This window comes from Fusarium solani (assembly GCF_023522795.1).
Source record: "Fusarium solani strain SB1 chromosome Unknown bctg00000009, whole genome shotgun sequence".
Taxonomy (NCBI): domain Eukaryota; kingdom Fungi; phylum Ascomycota; class Sordariomycetes; order Hypocreales; family Nectriaceae; genus Fusarium; species Fusarium solani.
Genome location: NW_027072144.1, coordinates 1,436,214 through 1,453,885, shown reverse-complemented (window position 1 = coordinate 1,453,885; position 17,672 = coordinate 1,436,214). Strand labels below are relative to the sequence as shown.

Genomic DNA, 17,672 nt, shown 5'->3' with positions numbered 1-17,672 from the left:
CAAGGCATCGCCCACCAACGGACTAGCAACCAAACATTCCTACATGAGGGCCGACACCAACGCAATGAGCCCTCACACTTCTGACGTGCCGGGGGGTGGGGGAGGGAGGGGTACTAAGAGCATCTCTTCGCACAGAGGGAAAAGTAGAAGAGACAAGAACGAGTCATCGCAGACGTCAGTCGACTGTATATGGACGAGATTCTCTCAACGGGAGTTTAGTCAAGTCGTTAACGTCATTCCTTCCGACTCGGACCCGGGCGCCCTCAATATTTGTCAGTCGAACAAGTTGCTACAAGATGATTATGCCTGAGCCGCCGTAAAATGTCGAAGAAAAGTCGAAAAGATTGTTGACGAATGCAAGCGTGTCAATATGCGGTAGCGTGACCTAACTTGGGATCTGGTCAGTTCGCCTTCTCCCCCGGCTCTCCAACGATGACTGGCCTTACTCTAGGACTGGGACTTGAAACACTAGAAAGGAGATTGTCTGAATGGTTTATGTGAAGAAAATTACGACTTGAGCGCCGTGTCTCTGTCAAGCTCGGAGGACAAAGTACCCAAGGCCGTCAAGCGAGTCCACGAGATATTGGAGCAGCCCACATTCATGGAACGCATCCAGGGTGGCGACATTACGCAGGGCAACTTGAGCGACTGCTGGTTGATGACAGGCTTAGTTGCTCTTGCTAACATCCCCACCGCTGTCAAGCGGACGTGCGTTAGCTACAGCACGACGATCGGCGTCTACGGGTTCGTCTTTTACCGAGATGGGGAGTGGATATACTCCATCATTGACGACAAGCTGTACCTCAAATCACCCTGTTGGGACTCTCGGAGTACGCAGAGAGATCTGTTGGTACAAGTCGGCCAAGACGGCACCGAGAACCTGTATCGGAAAAGGTACCGGACAGGATCTAAATCTCTCTTCTTTGCCCAGCGCAGAGATCAAAACGAGACCTGGGTGTCTCTCATCGAGAAGGCGTACGCGAAAGTGCACGGCGGCTATTCTTCTCTCGCCGGTGGCTGGACTAGCGAAGGCTTGGAGGACCTGACCGGTGGTGTCACCACGGAACTAGCAACTTCTGATATCCTCGATACAGAGCTGTTCTGGCACAGGGAAATGTCCAAAGTCAACCAAGACTTTCTCTTCGGCGCATCCACTGGCTATCTAGCAAACGGAAAGGGTGAGCGCGACGGCATCGCCGAGGCCCATGCCTATATCGTCCTGGAAGCGCGTTCACGGAAGAATGGCCACCGTTTGGTCAAGTTACGCAACCCTTGGGGCGATGCTCGCAAAGGCATCTGGGAAGGTCCCTAGAGCGATGGCTCCAAGGAATGAACCATAGAGGTTCAGGACGTCCCTTGGAAGGCCAGCTACCAGGAACGTTTCGCATCAAGGTAACGCAAAGCTCACTTCTCGTGGTTGTAGTATCGCAACTAGATCGCCGCTATTTATTTTGGGGGACTGCACGGCCAGTACTCTTTCCACCTGCACTTCCGCCTCCCTTCCTGAGATAGCCCTAATGCCGATAGTTTTATTGCCCGGTCTCACGGCAACTACTTGATGAATCGGTCAGTGTCTGTGGACATCCCCGACATCTCACCAGGAACGTCTACCTGAAAGTGATAAGCGAAAGAGACCATTCAGTAAAGTCGATCGAAGAGGTTGTTCGGCAAGAATGCCTTGAGAGGATTGAGAACGACAAGCTTATCCAAGTGGGCCATGCCTACAATCTAATTAGCTCATGGAAAAGCTTTGCTCTATTTGAATAAGGTTGCCAAGCTGCGTCAAGACAAATCTTCAAAAAAAAAGAAAAAGCGTCCGAAAACCGACGAAAAGAGCGTCGTCGACAATGGGCTAAACGCAGTGCTAGGCGCCACGCTACCAAGAAATAAAATAAGAAGAACCTGGAGAAAAGTCGGCGGCGAAGTCTGGAGTCTGAGCCAGCCGTTCCCGATGACCCACGGAGCGGGGTGGAAGAAGTTGGCCTGGAAGGAAGAAATCGCTTCATCCAAACAGGAGGAGCCGGAGAATGTGGAGAGTAATGACAAAGGTCCCGGGAGTATCGTTCTGAATGAGGGGCTCGAAACGAGCAGCAATAGCGGCAAGGTCTTGGCGAAAGATTTGCATAGTTCCCAGCACATCACCCTGTAGGCGCTCTCTTTGCCGTGCGCCCGTGGAAAGGAAGGAAAACCCTTTGTCATAGATGGCATTACTGGCAGAAGCCCAAGTCAACTGAGAAGAAAATGGGCTTGGTCAAGGAGACAAGAAGTGACATTGTCGCAAATCCGTCCGCGTCGGTCCGTCGGAGAAAGCCCATAGCGTCGGATCTCTGTACAGGGATAGAGATAGAGTACAACCCTTGCACGACGCAGCGGAGGACTCTTCGGACTCGCCGGTGGACGATTGGGAGGCGCTATACAGCAGCGACGACATGACCCATGAACCAAGAGACGACGATATAGGCAAGCCTTCATAGGCGGCAGCGCACCCTCGTCAAAAGGGACAGAGGCGGCGCAAGTTCAGTGAATCTTCGAGCGATGATCTTTGCGACTCGGACGAAGAGGAGTTGTCTGATCCTTGGAATGCAGTTTGCACTGTTGGCATCAGGGTATACTCGAAAGACCGAGACTAGGTCCTCCTAACGGTTGAGGATAACATTCTGTTGGAAGAAGTACGGACGAAGCGGATTGTGTAGGTAGTGAATACACTCAATTTCGAAGAGCATGGTCTTTGGTAAGCGTGTTGCCGTCTGACTACGAGAATATATCGACGTCCTGCAGGTCAGCGTAGCTACTCGGCATGAGGTTCCTAGTCAAATCAGGAGCTGCCAATCAATTTGTCATTTCGTCAGCCAACCCACCCAAAAACCCCAAGTCCACTCCTTGTCGATGTCGTCGATCTTGAACTTTACGTTCGGTGGCACGCTGCTCTACAAAACCGCCCAGTGATTTCCAGACACAACTTTCTCGACGCCTCAGGGATGTATGCATGTATATTTTGACGCCTCAAGAATGATTCTGGGTCGTTTTGGTCTAGGGTTGCTATCACGCTTGTCTTGAAGGAAGGGAATACCTGTGAGCGCATCAAAGAGTCAGGTATGCGGAGTAATAAGCCCAGCAAGAACGGTAGTAATTGTGAGATGTATGATGAGGAATCCGACCAAGCCTACTTCGAACGAAACTGTGGCAAGTTCCAAGGGTATCGAGTGGGAATGTCAATCAGAGAACCCTTATCCCAGGGCAGGGCTCACGACTTCGACCTAGCGGTTTGTGTCTGTGCTATCTCGAGGCGGTGAGACAGAAATGTCGAGCCCGGTTGTACTCCAGGCAGCAGCCGTAGCTGCAGAAGGAAGAAAATCTCTGGGCAGTGCATAACTGCAGAGGTCGGTCACGCAGCATGAAGCTACGGAAGACAAGGAGTGATTGAGGCCCTGTACGTTGAGGGCCTGAGAGGGCCCAAGTGGTCGAGTAGCTGGCGGCTGCTGGTGTTGTCTGGGCAGCCGGGGCTGCCGAGGTCGGTCGTACGGGAAGTCGAGGGCACGGGGCCGAGAGTGTCTAAGGCTCGCAAAGCCGGAAAGTCGAGGCTCAAAGAAGCCGGAAATACTACATAGGAAAGAGCGCCTAAAGGCGATGCCAAGAGCTCGCGAAGCTTAGTGTCGTTGGGAACAGGCGTCACAGAGAAAGGTCAACTCTCTGAATCCCTCTCTTTTGGCATCTGTTAGAGTCCCGTTAGCTCTACAACTGCGCTTGCTGCCATTTTGGCCTGCAAATATTTTCGCCCTAGCAGAATGCTAACAGCGGGTGCCAAGGGAAAATGTTAACAGGAGAGAGTTGGGCAGCAGGTCGGGTGTAGAGTAATCGAACCAGGGGGGAGAACGACAGAACATTTCCTTAAACTGCTAGCGTTGCAATACTTCAAATATCAATCGATTCGTACTTACGTTAGTCTCTTTCATCGAATCTGACTTAGCCTCGCATTCTGTGCTATAGGACCGAATACTGAATGGCGGGGCCCAGCGCAAAGCCGAAGCCTCTCGGATCAATGCTCATCCGCGGCACCCCACCTCGTCAACGATGTCAGCGAGCTGGCCTCCGATTTCCCGCTTTTCTCTTTCTCTAACCTCTCTATCTGCGCTTGTCGACTAGCCTCTATAGACACCAGCAGCTCTCGAATAGCGTAATCTTACCTGTTGTGGCCGGCTTGGAGGTTTGTGTCGCCTTGATACGCATCCTGTTATGGGGGGTTGAGATCATGTAAGAAAACCCCGCTTTGTGCCACCACCTGAATCGATTGTTTATTTGGACTCGATAGCTTCTAGGCTTCAGCCCAGGTATATCCATAACCGCTGCAAAGTGTTGAAGAGGATGACTCACAATAGGCGAAGCAATCTAAGGCCATCACAGTCAGGACAGTGGCTGTGCAGTCCAACGGGATGCAGAAACAGGAAAAACAGAAAAAACAGCAACGAGCTGACTCACGGATCAAGAGAATCACTCAGCAGCGTAAGCGTCGGTTGCAACTAAACAACGAACTCTACGAAGTGGGTGTTTTGAAGGGCACAAGTCAGCCACCGCTCCAAGGCGATCCCAGCAGACATGTTTACATATATTTTGTAAACAGTAGCAGATACTGCCTGCAGGATGGCAGCCGAAGGGAAGTCTGTTGGGAGAACGTCGAATTTAGAAAAGGATATGCGGCTAGGAATCTGGAAGAATTGGCGGTCCTGGTGATTGGAAAGATAGTGAACCGGACTGAAAAGGAGTACATTCGAGGCGAAGTATAAGTCATCATCTTCGGCCACCTAGGTAGCGGGTAGATGGAGACAGATGTATTTGTGATTAGTGATAGCCAGCATACGTCACAAAGCTATGCGGCAAAGCCAGTCCAGTCAGCGCCCGCGTAATATTATGCAAATTATTTCTGGAAACGGATGGCCTTTGACTTGTCTCCAGCCAAGGACCTGTTAGCAGCGGAAGTTTTACTTCCCAAGGCACAAACTCTAGACTTTCGCCCGTGGGCGGCATGTGGAAGCATGTCTCGCTTGTGGTCTTCCTTCCTATGTCGTTTCATATGTTGGCCGACTTCGAACTAGCTATTGCCGGCCCTGGAAGAGAAGAAGCACTGACATGCGACTCTCGCGATCCACGGTAGTTTGGGAGTAAACTGGACATCCTATCGTTGATGATCCTGCATTGTCTGGGTTGATGAACATCGAGGCCGCACACTTCAGTCAATTCAGCCTTGCTGCAGCAGGGCAAGCACGGGTTCGGTCGTTGGTGGATGCTACTTACTACTATTTCAACCTGGTCTGATTTCATAGTGCTTTGGGGACTTTCTGTAATATTCGAGCCAACCTGACTCGGCGGTGGCTCAGGATTGGGAACCGGTTGTTACGCGGCATGCATCATTTACCCGACTGCTGGAGAGATCAGTGTGGCTAGTCAAAGCAAATCCATGGCGTCAAAGGAGGAATGGCGATCAGCAGGTCAACAGCGGTCGACATCATCCTTGCGTCTCTATACAAACACAAGGCAGTCGCATCGGTCACAGTTCTCACGCATGCCCTCTTCATGAAACTACATCTAGGCGATACTAAATTGGGTAAATTGGCAACTACCTCCGCTTTCCTAACCAAGAGCCCCTTTTCCTAATCAGTGACTCTTCCAGAGGGTCATCGCCGGACGGAAGGGCCCCCCAAATAAGCGAGTACCCTTGGCCAAGCCTGAGCTTCAGCGTAAAGTCTCGGGCTCTTTCCCTACAATGGCATCACCTTGATGCCGCTCTTTCGCTGCATCTTCCCGTTTGTCACGCTGCTGATCGTCATGGCTGCCGTCGAAGAGCTGCCAGCCTTGCGGCCGGAGTCGGTACACTTCCGCTTTGCCACTCCACCTGTCCAGTTCTTGCCGGCCCGTTTCTTACTCCCCGAACATTGCACGTTACCTTCACCGCTCCCGTCGGACATCCTCGGCCATTTGACTAGCCTGCTGTCAGTCGCCCCGTCTTCCGATACTTGAATCGACAGCATCAGCTTCCGCTGTCCTGAGAGAAATAGGCGGTGTGTCGCTCCGAGTTTCATGTACTGGATTGCCATGCCGTGATTCCCAACGTGGTTGTTCTCATCGAATACCTTCTCGGCGGACAGTTTGTCGATAACTCGGATGAGCTCATGCTTCTTAAGGCTCTTTGCCATGCCATACCAGTTGTCCGAGAGATGAGCCGCATAGGGCGGGTACTTCTTCCCCATCAGGATGTCGGCGCATTGCACCGCTGTAATCCGGCCCTGTGCCTGGACGACGCGGATGGCAGCAATCGCGTGCTCGGAAAAGTCCTGCTGCTCAAAGATCAAGCCCGCCTTGCAGTTGTCGCACGTCTTGCGGCACTGTCCCGCGGTGAATTCCTCGCCGAAATATCGAAGAATTTCAGCGCGCCGGCAATCAGACCTGTTGTCGCAGAACGCTGTGACACGGTTCAACATAGACATCTGCCGCTCCTTCTGTTCCTTGCTCCCTTCGCCGTCGGCGATCAGCTTCTTCAGAACCCTTATATCCCCCTTGCCGTAGAAGAGAATGCAGTCCGACGGGTTGCCGTCTCGACCTGCGCGACCAGTCTCCTGGTAGTATCCTTCCAAGCTCTTTGGAAGTCCATGATGCATGACGAATCTCACATCTGGCTTGTCTATGCCCATACCGAACGCAACAGTAGCAACGACAACCTTGACCTGACCCCTTTGCCAACCATCCTGCACCTCCACCTTTTCCCGAGGGTCCACGTGTGCATGGTAATGCCTGGCCACTATCCCCTGTTTCGTCAGGCTCTCCGCAACCTTTTCTGCATTCTTCCGAGAGATGGTGTAAACAATCCCGCTCTGATTCCGGTATTGCAGTCTGATCAGCGAGGCAATGCTGTCTATCGTCTTATCGTTTGTCGTCTTTGGGCGAACTTCGTAATACAGGTTTGGGCGATTGAAGCTCTGCGAAAACGTTTGGCACCTGTCCATCCCGAGATTGTGCCTAATGTCGGCGATGACATTCTGTGTTGCCGTCGCTGTGAGAGCCATGACCGGCACGCCAGGGTATCTCTGGCGGACTTGGCCCAGCGCCTTGTAGTCTGGTCGGAAATCGTGGCCCCATTGACTGATGCAGTGGGCCTCATCAATGACGATGCGCGCAAGCTTGCCTCTACCATGCAGAGTTTGCATCCCATTGTTGAAAGCAGTGCTCTTGCTCACCATCTCGGGCGTAACATACAGGAGCTCAACATAATCCTCCGGGCTTCCCTCCTCGAACGCAGCCATCACTTGCCTCCTGTATTCGGCAGGGCACTCGCCATGGAACGCGACAGCCTGAATGCCCAGTCTTTTCATGTGGTCGACCTGATCCTGCATCAAGCTGAGCAGCGGCGACACCACTACGGTGACACCCTGAGTCTTGCCAGTCTTGACAATAGCCGGTAATTGATAGCACAGGGACTTGCCGCCACCCGTTGGCATCAGCACGAAGGCATCTTTACCCCCCAATGTGGCATTGATCGCCTCAAGCTGATTATGACGGAACTCTTCCATTCCGAACCGGTCTTTGAGCATCCTTCGGACTTCAGGTGACCATGGGTGTTTCATCAGGTCAGCGGGGATTGATCCTGGCGTCACCGAAGGCAGTGGCTTCCTTGACGTGGCTCGAGACTCTGCAACAGCTCCGCCGTTGGTAAATGTCTCCGACCCCGAGGAGGCTTCTCCAAAGTCTTGCGAGACGGGAGCATGGGTCTGACGAGCCTCGTAATCTTGTGCAAAAGCAAGCATCTCCTCGTCGTCGTTAAATTCGCTGAATTCAACGTCGTCGGGGAGGTGATGTATCGCCTGAGGCCTTGCCTGACTATCTGGTACCAGGTTGCTGGCAGCTCTGGGCGCCGGCTGGGGCTGAGGTTCATCCAGATCGGAGAAGCCGTCATCATCAGCATCCAGCCCTCCTGCATCCACAAGCATGGAGTTCACCGCCGAGGGCGTCGTTGCCGGCTCTGGCCGGCATGGTGCACCCGTCTCTCTTGCCGGTATGGCATCCTTCGACGCCACAGATGCGGACACGGTGACGCAGTTCTGAAGCATGTGCTGACCGCCCATCACGACCGATGGTGCAGGAGGGGTGCCGGAGGTTGGTTCCCGGAAGGTCTCAAGAAAGCCAGCTACGTCCAGCCCACTACCATCGATTGTTTCGACAATGCCCTGTTCCACCGCATGGATTTCATCAGTGAGGTCGTCAAGTCGAACCTCGTCCCCATCTGTGTCAAGGCCTTGGACGTAGGCCTGGGTAATGGTTTGGGCAAGCTCTTCACGGTTCCTACAAAGCGCCCTGTACTCATCCGCCGTCGCAGCGAGATCCCTGATGGCCTTCTGTCGTCGTAACAATCGCTCCTTTTCCGACTTGACCTCGCTTCTTTTTTCCTTCGGCCAGCGTTCGCTCATCGCTTTCATGAACTTTGCACCGTTTTGCTCAATGAGCTTGTCCATCAACTCACTCCATCTGGTCAAGGCCGACGGTTCCGACCTCAGCTGATACAGAAGAGCCGGCACTCGACTCGACTGGGAAGGAGGCTTACGGGGACGCTCGGCGGACGAACCCTCGGGGGTCGCCTCGATGGTCTGCGAGCTGCTGCTCGTCGCCACGGCGTGCGCTCTGGAAGCCGCATTTGCAGGACACAATTGGCATTGTGAGGGTGAAGCAACGTCCGCCGGGGCCGGAGGCACGGGTGTCAGCGCTATGTGCGTACCCGATTCTGTTGTGCTAGTCGTGGGGATCTCCAAGAGAGCGATCGAACTATTGTCAGGAGGCGTCATCAAAAACTTGTCGCGGGGCTCGGGAATGAACGGTTCATCCCTGCCATCTGTGAGCTGTGGAAGCGATCGAGTCTGATGAACGGCGTCGGAAGCTTCCGATCTTGCATCAGACCTTTCCAAAGAGCTTGATGCCTTCTTTGGGGAAGGTCGAGTGCCAGTGATGGGTACCGTCTCCTGCTGGGATTGTCGCTCGCGGGCAAACTGACCGTGCACACGTCTTGACGGCGATGCTATGGCATCTCTGTCCTCCTCGCTGGCGGGTAGAATTTCGGCCGAAAGAGGATGCTTGCTCCCATCGCGGGTTCGGTGTGTTTCCGTGCGGCACGATCCGCCGCCTCTTCCACATTTTCCAGATTGACCTCGAGGGCTCGGAGCAGGAGGAGAGGTACCGAGAAGCCGATAGATGTCTGGAAAGTCGCCCGAATCGCTGGATTCTTCCACGCTGGTCCCTTTGCTCTGCCTGTCTTTACTGCTTGACGCAGCTGGCTTTGGTCGAGATGCGCAATCTTTGCCCCAGAGTTTCCCATCGCTGCCGAACGGTAGCGAGCCGGAGGAGGCAATGGTATGATCAGGAAGGTCCAGATACGCCACACTGTCGGCGTTGAGGTCGCCGGACTCGGGGCTTCTCGCGCGAAGCGGTCGGGTCTGGGTCTGGGTCTGGGTCTGGGTCGGAGTCGGGGCCGGGGTCAGGGTCGGATTCTTGGGTGAGGCGCCTTGCGCATGTGTCTTGCCAAGATCCGACCTCGATGTGCCTGGACCCTAAGTCAACATGGATTGTCTCTGTAGCACCCGTGCACTTACCGAGATTGGCGCGTTGGGTAGGAGTATCTTGTCGGGCTGAGCGATCAGCGGCGATGGAGATAGGAGCGAGAAACTGCTGGGATCTTGAAACAAGACGAGGCTTCCTAGATTTCGAACTCGACACCAGTCGGGTCATGGTGTGTCGCCCTCCGATATCACCTCGTCCGTATCTCGAAAGCCGGCGCCGAGCTCGCCTGGTCCATTGGACGTGGTCGACGCGTCGTCGTTCGAGCGCGTTCCGTCGTCGGATCGATTTTGACAGCCCAGTACGAAAGCCTCGTTGTTCTTAGCAATACTAACGTCCATGTATGGTTTGTCTCGGCCATCTTCTCGCCACCCAGGCAGTCATCAGGGTGGTGTTGCCTAGCGCGTCACGTGTCAGCTCCTTCGGCAAGTACAATCACGCCCAGGCTTGACAGGCCGCTTCGCGCACCTCTGCCAAGCTCATGCCTCGACCAAGGTCGAGGACATTTCCAATAAAAACTATTGTCTCTGATGGTCACTGGCAACCTTTGACTCAAATTTGATCAGATTGATTGGACTGATGCTCTATATCATTACGTGGGTTGTGGCTCAGTAATCGACCTGCGTGCTTCAAGATTACCCAGCACTTTCGACAGCAGCCAACCAACGAACACACTATTCCTGTTCATTGTTTTCTACCTAGTGTTCTTGCCCTTCTGGCACGCTCAGTGCGACCGACCCATCTCAATTCTCCCGAGGGCGTCCAGGGCCGGGCGGGCTCTGGGCCAACTTCGTTGTAACTGGTCGAAGGCCCAGAACGAACAAACCCTAAAACGGCTAGCCCCTTAGACGCAAAGCTCAACAAAGGAGGGATTCAGGCGTAAGCCCGATAGGTACCTAGCCTTTTACAATCGTAGCTCATATAAACAAAATTATCGTCTTCGTCCGTCCCCACTGGGTTGCAAGTCGAGAACCTCTGGACGAAGCTAATGCCCGACAGAGCCCGTCGCGAATTCAAACAGAATAGCACCTACCACGTTCAGCAATGGTTTTTGCCCTCGTCGGTACATGTGTGCCACGACACGACGCGTGCTTCAGGGGTCCACGCGGCCCACCGACAGGTTAGGACGGAGCAGCCTCCACCATGACCGTTTTCCCGCGACGGTGTCTCCTCCCACATCCATCGTGCTAGAGTGCAACAACATTCCCGAATGCGCACCTACTCATGACGACGCTGGTGGGAGCTCGGAGGTCGCTTCAAGTTATCAGCATGAGCAATCATCCAGCGCGACGATCGGGCAAGCGCCTTATCGGTAGGTGTGGGTAGAACGACGAACCATAGTAGGGATGGCGCGCTGAATGTAATCTAGCAGCTGCCGATTTTGAACAGGACGGTGACTTCCAGTTTACCCGCAATTCAAAGAGGGAGAAGGTAAAGGAGCCGGAACCCGTCAAGAAGTTTGAGGGGGTGGGGAGCCGGACGTCAGCGGGACCGCGCGCTACTGGGGGCTCGGCGATCAATGGGAGCATTCCGGAGGGGAAGGGCGTGAGGACGAATGAAACGTTTGCAGCGGCAAAGCCTGCGACGAGGAAGTCTACGAGACGAAAGGCAAGCGCAGATGTGTCAAACGAAGAGTCCTCACTCGAAATTGTCGAGGGACGAAGCAGGAGGAACGTACGACTATTGGGAGAAAAGTTGGAAGAGGCAGCTCCCGCGCCAGGGTCAGTTGCTGTTGCGCAGACAAATGGCGCACGTCATAAACGTGGAGGTCGCGCAAAGGCGCCTCCTCGCGGGTCCCCAGAGCCGGATCAGTCACAGCAGAACGAACCGTCGGTGCAATCGAGCACAGTCGCCCTCGCGATGAGCGACACGCCCGTCATCAACCGGAACAAGGAGATGCGAAAGAAGGGCAACACCAACCGACGTAGCAGCTTGGGCATGAGAGGGCGAAGGGCCAGTTCCTTGATCGAGAGTGGCCAGACGGCCATACCACACCGGGAAGTCAACCCGGCCGAGTTCTACAAACACATTGAAGCCGAAGGCCTGACGGAGCCTCGCCGGATGAAGCAGCTATTGATCTGGTGTAGTGAACGTTCTTTGACAGAGAAGCCTCCTCGCGGAACGCCAAGGTCAAATGCTATTCTAGGTGGTGAGTAGTCGAGATGTATCTGCCCATCTTTCTGCAGATCCTGTTCCAGGGGCCCAGCTTGCTAACACTGAGCAGCCCGTGCTATCCAAGACCAGCTTCGCAAGGACTTCTCGTCTCGGTCCGAGCTCTCGGACTGGTTTAGTAGGGAAGACGACATGCCAAAGGCCCCTGTGGTCCTGCGGGCTAATCCCAGGAACATGGAGCTGGATGAGAAACGGGTTCAACTGGAGATGAACGTTAAAAGGTGTGTATAAGATAACTGGTGTTTTATCCTGAGACTACAAGTTCTGATTTTGGATAGACTGCAAGAGGAGAAGAAGGCGTGGCAGGCAAAAAGAAAGCCGCTACTCGATGTACCACCTCTCTTCCCCAAAGGTGAAAATGGGCCTGTTGCTCTGCCCGATTTCGATTTTCTGGATCCCGACGAAGGCAAGATCAGGGGACTGCTGACAGACGAAGCTGCATCTTTCAACGCAGTTCGGACAAAAACGGAATCCCGATTGGGTACCATACAGTCGTTGCTCGAATTCCAGATTGACCAACTCGCCGATGCCGTTCATAAGCTCGAGCAGCGGGTTTTTCTTGCAGGAAAAGAGGCGGACAAGGTTCTCAGCATTAGTGCCCTGCGTTTGCGTCAACGAGAAGAGAAGGAGAAGACTGCCGCAGGGACGAGGGATATGCCTGTTATGGAGGTTCTTCATGGCTTAGGCAGTATTTTGCCCAAGAGAGGCGGATGAGGACATACTACCTCGGAACCGGACACATGAACTTTGATGCCCCGGTCCTCGTCCCTTTCATGCTCGGCCCATGAAGTTGATGGGGAGATGAGAAGGCCCTTTTCTTCAATCGATTCTCTCATCTAGAACTTGTGCGTGTAGATTACTGAATGGCTTTTCGACGGACTTGGGTTGGTTTACTATGGATTTTCTCTTTCTTGTTCCTAGTGAGCTAGGCATTCTATGTGCTTTGTGGTCCTTCCTTTTTCTTCTTCTTTTTCTTCTTCTTTTCTTTTTCCCCTTCTTCTTTTTTCCTAGCGTTATTGTCTTTCACGGTGGCCGGCGCCCGCTACAGAGGCGCCCGTGCGCGCTTTTAGACTCCGCGCCCCCGGACGCGCAACTCTGGCCGCAACACAACACAACCGCAGAGATCCGAGGCTGGAACAAAACGAATGGGAGAGAGAAGTCTGGGCTTTCCCTTTGTGGTTGGGATCAAGACGGCGGAAGTGTAATTGGCTTAGCGTATCCAGCGGCTCTATGAGATTAGTTCTCCTGGGCGTAATAAAACCTACCTACCTACCATCTTCCCGCTAGATATGCAAAGAAGCAGAGAACCCCGATAGTATACTATACCCAGTACACGAGTCAATCTCCATCTTGCGTGACGTTTTGAACTTCATGATCCATTGGATTCATCCCACGCAAACAACTGCTTGCCCCCGCACGTCCAAAGATAGCTGTTTTTTTCTGCTTACGTAAAATTTTTAACTGATCGAGGCTCGAGAACATGTCGCGATGGGGGATATGTCTTCGCCGAGGGCCGTGAGTTGCAACGAGCGAACTGACTTTGCTGTGTTGTCGCCCCCAGGAGAGCAGGGGGCAGTGATAAGGCCCATTCCACTTTCCGAGGAGGCATTGACGTCCTGGAGCGTCATGGGATGCCAGTCCATATGTGTTGCGTGACGCCTCTCCCTCTGATTGGTCAAGAACAGCCCCTATTGTGGGGCACTAGGTGGCTGATAAATCCGGCTTTTCAGCCACTTTCCTTTGTAGAAGAGCAAGGCTCTTTCAACCTCAATTCCAACGCTTGCTACTGTGAAACGCGCTCTGTTTAAGACATCCTCAGGCCTCAAGACGCAGGTGACTGACTACTAGATCAAAAGACGACCCAAAAAACAGCCCATCACCTGCCCCGGGGCGTCTTCTCCAGGACCTGTAGTGAAGCAACTGGATGGGAGCTCGCGCGGGACGTTTGCGACCGGCCGGCCGCTCCTAGATAGTCCCAATATACGACGGTGCAAGCACTGCAAAGAGAGTCTGCTGGCGACGGCGGCAAAGGGCACATTGCGCGGTGTCTTCGACTTAAGGAGGAAAAGGCGTAGAGGAAAAAGGAAGCACGTGAGGCTAGAGAAATGGCAAAGAGGGCTGCAAGACAAGAAGAGCAGGCACGCAAGGAAGATGGGGAGAAGGGTGAAGGCAAGGGTGGTGATTGCAACTGCAACGACAACGACGACGGTATCGCAGCCGACAAGAAAGTCGCCGGGAGCAAAACTGGCAAGGAGGCTGCCGGGGACAAGTCCGACGACGACAAGGAGGGTAGGAAGCGAAAGGCCGATGGCGATCCAGATAAGGGACCCAAAACCAAGAAGAAGAAGGATGAGCCGAAGGCCAAGGTGCCCAAGCCCAGGGGCAAGTGTTTCTTAATGACCCTTCTGTCGAGTTTACTAACTATTCGCAACAGGCCCTGTGGACTTGGACTTGCAATGCGGTATAATGTTAACCAACAGTCAACCGTGTGCCAGATCACTGGCATGCAAGAGGCACAGTATGCGTGCCAAACGTGCCGTTGCCGGCCGAACCCTGCCATACGACATGCTTCTTGATACATACCGGAAGGAGAAGCAGGCAAAACAACAGGGTAAGTCGGTCCTTGTTGGTCGCCAGGTACCGAGTGATCAAGACAGATGGCTAATATTTACTTCCTTGGCTGGTCCAGAGGCAGCACTAGATGTTAAAGCTCCTGTGGAGGACGAAGGCCAGGCAGAAAATGGATCAGTCGGTAGACCTAGCGGAGGAAACAACAGCTGGCATGAGTCCGCTGGTCCATTGGAAGCCGATGCCGGTGCTTTCACGGATATCCACGCATAGAAGTGTGATCGGGTTGGCGCGAGGTTGCGTGGGACTTAGTGTGATGGTGCCCTAAAAAGTTTTAAACAGTTAGTTGCCAGCGCTATTCTGCCCATCGCTAATCAGTACTATAAGCTTCCCAATCTCTCCGGAGGATCTCTCTTATTGTAGAGTACAGCTTCTCATCCTCTCGTTCCCACGGCTTGTCTCGAGGGAAAACAAGTTTTCGCAGCCCATTCAATAATGGGATAAGCGGCTCGTAGTGCTGCGTGAAATTATCGGAGATTGTCTCCAGGAAAATCCCCTCTTTCGCCACGGTACCCAACTTTAGTTTTGCCAACTCTTTCATATCAACATAGTTCCACTTATCGAACTCTTGGACGACTCTATTCTCGCCTGGCCCGTTGTAGTGGATGCATATCCAGAACAGCACCCAGAAGAACGACTCGAGATCGTGCATAAAGGAATGCTGCTCGCCCAGTAGCGCCCCGATTGCCATGAAAGCCCGTGTTCCCGTTTTCCCCTTTGCCCCTGACGCAGCCTCTCGCGACTCTTTGATGGCCAGGTCAAGGTCGATCACAAAAGCAGGCCACGACGGATTGTCGTCATCCTCGTTGATCATGAGATTGTTGATCGAGACGTCTCGGTGAAGCAAGCCTGCCCGGTGCAGAGACTCATGTCCCTCGATGCAGCGCTCAAACGCAGCAAGCAGAGCCGACCGGGAGCTTGCCTTGTAGATGGGCATTCCATAGTCTCGGACAATGAGACGCCGATGTACCCGGTTTGGTACTATGCTGGCGGCCTTTGTTGGAGACACAGAACAGGACCGCTTGCTAGAAGGAAGAGGAGCAACGATTTGGCTAGATGACCGCTTCCTGCTGGCACCGGCTCTGCCGCGATCCCCTCTCGATGTGCCGGACGCGACGTTGCTCCGCCGCATTGGTCGTTCCGGACGGTAGTTTGCAGCTTGCGTAATGTCCAGCCCCCTTCGAACGTTATTCCGGATATCATCATCTTCCCCGTGAATCTGGACCGTCTCGTGGTGATAGTACCGAGCTACGTTAACGACACCCTTGCCAGTCACCTCGCGTAGCAGTTTGCCTTCTTCATCTCGTTCCGGATACTGCCACGAATCCTTAATGACAAGCAGCATCTCCGGCTGTCCTTCGGGGTGGGCTTTCCAACATGTCGTCGCTCGACCAGCTATGCAAGGCGCCCGCTGCATCTTCTTGTCGATGATGATCCGCTCGGTCGAACCATTCCGGTTGACCTCGATGAAGCGCTCCCCGTTTGCCGTCATAATCGTCGGGTCGAACCCTAGCTGCTCTTCGTTCATCCAGAGAAAGCCAAGGATCGTGGACACAAACTGACGCCCATCTTTGTTAATGTCGAACTGCTCCGATGCGATGCCCCCGAGCCGGTCAAACGCCCATACCCTCATGAGGGACCCGCAGATGGTAAAGCCTAAGACGAAGCGACGCGTGTCCTGCGCAGTAAGCACTTCCCTCGCGTACCTCCCCAGGTCAAGCCACGCCATCGAGGCTTTGTCGGCGGATGGGTTGCTCTTCAGCTCTCCAGGCACCAAGATCTGCGACCAGTGGCACCGCGAGTCTTTTCCAGCCTTCGTGTCCTTGACGAAACCGACGTCCAGCTTGCGCTCTCCGGTGGAACCTTGAATTGGCTTGTTGGGCTGTGCAAGAGGCCGTCGTCGATGTTGATGCGTCGAGATTGACCCGTGGCCGTCTGCGAATGCCGCTAGCTTGTCGCTGAAGTCGGAAAACCAGCTCAGCACGTCGTCCTGGTTCGCGTCCTCGGGCCATCCCTTCCAACCGTCCTCAAAGAGTGGATCGCTGCCTTCGATGCACTGGTCAAAGAACGCCTCGGAAACTGCGTCAAGGCCGACCACGCCTCCAAAGTACGTGTTGTGAAAGTGACGGAGCCCGACATACATAGACCCAAGCTCCTCTTTCAGCACGTCGTCCACGTATTTGCGGTGCTCGGATGAGTTTGCGAAGCTGCTTGTGTTGCGCAGCCATGGGGTCTGTTGGAGGGACGAGGCTATCGGTCGGGGAGGCGGGGTGGATTCGGTAACGGCGACGTAGACTTGATCCCAGATTAGGGTATCAGGTTCGCTAGTGAGGGCTGATTTCAGGAGAGGTTTGACGCGATCGAAATTAAAGTCGTCGGAGACGGCAGCGGAAATGAGTCTGAGGAGATCGCCTCGGAGGGTGCCACGACCGGTGTTTGTGAGGAGCAAGCCCGAGACCGTATGGCTTTGTAGAGCGAAAAGGAGAGGGAGCGTGAGGTTTCGAAGATCTAGAGGCTAGTTAGAGTAGTGCTGCAACAAAGTGTTGGGCGCCACACCTTCTTGGTCAAGTTCGTCTAACGCGTCTGGACAGCAGGAGATACCTGCGCCTTCGCATATCGAATTGAAGGACGCACAAAAGGCATCAAGGCCATTTCCAATAGGGTTGTCCTCAATAACCTTGGACTGCGATTCATTTCTCATGGCGGATGGGACACATTCAGAAAGACAGGAAAGAACCGAGGTCGCGTTTGTGACATCGCGTTTCTGGTTAGCAACCAGACCGGGGCAACCGCCGGCAAATCTTTGATCCGTCATGGCCTGTGAATGGCCGGATGTTTATGTATCTTATCTTATCATATCATATCACATCAGACAAGAGCAGGGACCTCGCGCGCTGAGTGGAGACTTCGTTTTATTCGTCATCTTGTTGGCTGTGCCCTTCCAGACACAACCGAAGACCTAAACCCATCATTGATCCCCTCATTTTGCATGTAAAGTTTGGGATACCCCGGTCAGGGGCAATGAACAAGGCGACGCGACCGGCTTAGACCATAAGAAGAACGCGTGGCGCGCGAACGCCAGCCAATTTGCTCGACTTTGTTTTTGATCAATGTTTCTCGACTCCTCACGCCCGTCCCACGTTATGACTACCCTCCTATCGCTTCCGGTGGAGACTACCCAGTTAATACTAGGATACCTCTCCGCCGATGACCTCTGTGCGTTCCGACAAACGTGCCGAGATATAAATGCAAAGACTTTTAGTCGATTCGCGCGTACATAC

General features: G+C 53.8%; 5 protein-coding genes across 5 annotated transcripts; 3 read left to right on the top strand and 2 right to left on the bottom strand.

Annotated features, from left to right (window-relative positions):
* Positions 1 to 432: 432 nt before the first annotated feature.
* On the top strand, positions 433 to 1,312 carry MRS44_013504 (uncharacterized protein; the record flags this gene model as incomplete). The annotated part of the gene is made up of 2 exons (XM_046274433.2): positions 433 to 482; positions 538 to 1,312. The coding sequence occupies 2 exons, from the start codon at positions 433 to 435 to the stop codon at positions 1,310 to 1,312; spliced, it is 825 nt and encodes a 274-aa protein (XP_046123265.2).
* A 4,441-nt stretch (positions 1,313 to 5,753) lies between these two features.
* Positions 5,754 to 9,762, bottom strand: MRS44_013503 (uncharacterized protein; the record flags this gene model as incomplete). The annotated part of the gene is made up of 2 exons (XM_065616974.1): positions 5,754 to 9,577; positions 9,627 to 9,762. 2 exons carry the CDS (start codon positions 9,760 to 9,762, stop codon positions 5,754 to 5,756), a joined length of 3,960 nt encoding a protein of 1,319 aa, XP_065473046.1.
* Positions 9,763 to 10,860: 1,098 nt separating this feature from the next.
* MRS44_013502 (uncharacterized protein) lies at positions 10,861 to 12,477 on the top strand (the record flags this gene model as incomplete). The annotated part of the gene is made up of 4 exons (XM_065616973.1): positions 10,861 to 10,903; positions 10,961 to 11,740; positions 11,816 to 11,984; positions 12,042 to 12,477. 4 exons carry the CDS (start codon positions 10,861 to 10,863, stop codon positions 12,475 to 12,477), a joined length of 1,428 nt encoding a protein of 475 aa, XP_065473045.1.
* A 1,391-nt stretch (positions 12,478 to 13,868) lies between these two features.
* Positions 13,869 to 14,604, top strand: MRS44_013501 (uncharacterized protein; the record flags this gene model as incomplete). Its single annotated transcript, XM_065616972.1, has 3 exons — positions 13,869 to 14,149; positions 14,198 to 14,224; positions 14,283 to 14,604. The coding sequence occupies 3 exons, from the start codon at positions 13,869 to 13,871 to the stop codon at positions 14,602 to 14,604; spliced, it is 630 nt and encodes a 209-aa protein (XP_065473044.1).
* Positions 14,605 to 14,701: 97 nt separating this feature from the next.
* Positions 14,702 to 17,206, bottom strand: MRS44_013500 (uncharacterized protein; the record flags this gene model as incomplete). Its single annotated transcript, XM_065616971.1, has 2 exons — positions 14,702 to 16,899; positions 16,948 to 17,206. The coding sequence occupies 2 exons, from the start codon at positions 17,204 to 17,206 to the stop codon at positions 14,702 to 14,704; spliced, it is 2,457 nt and encodes an 818-aa protein (XP_065473043.1).
* Between the last annotated feature and the right edge of the window lie 466 nt (positions 17,207 to 17,672).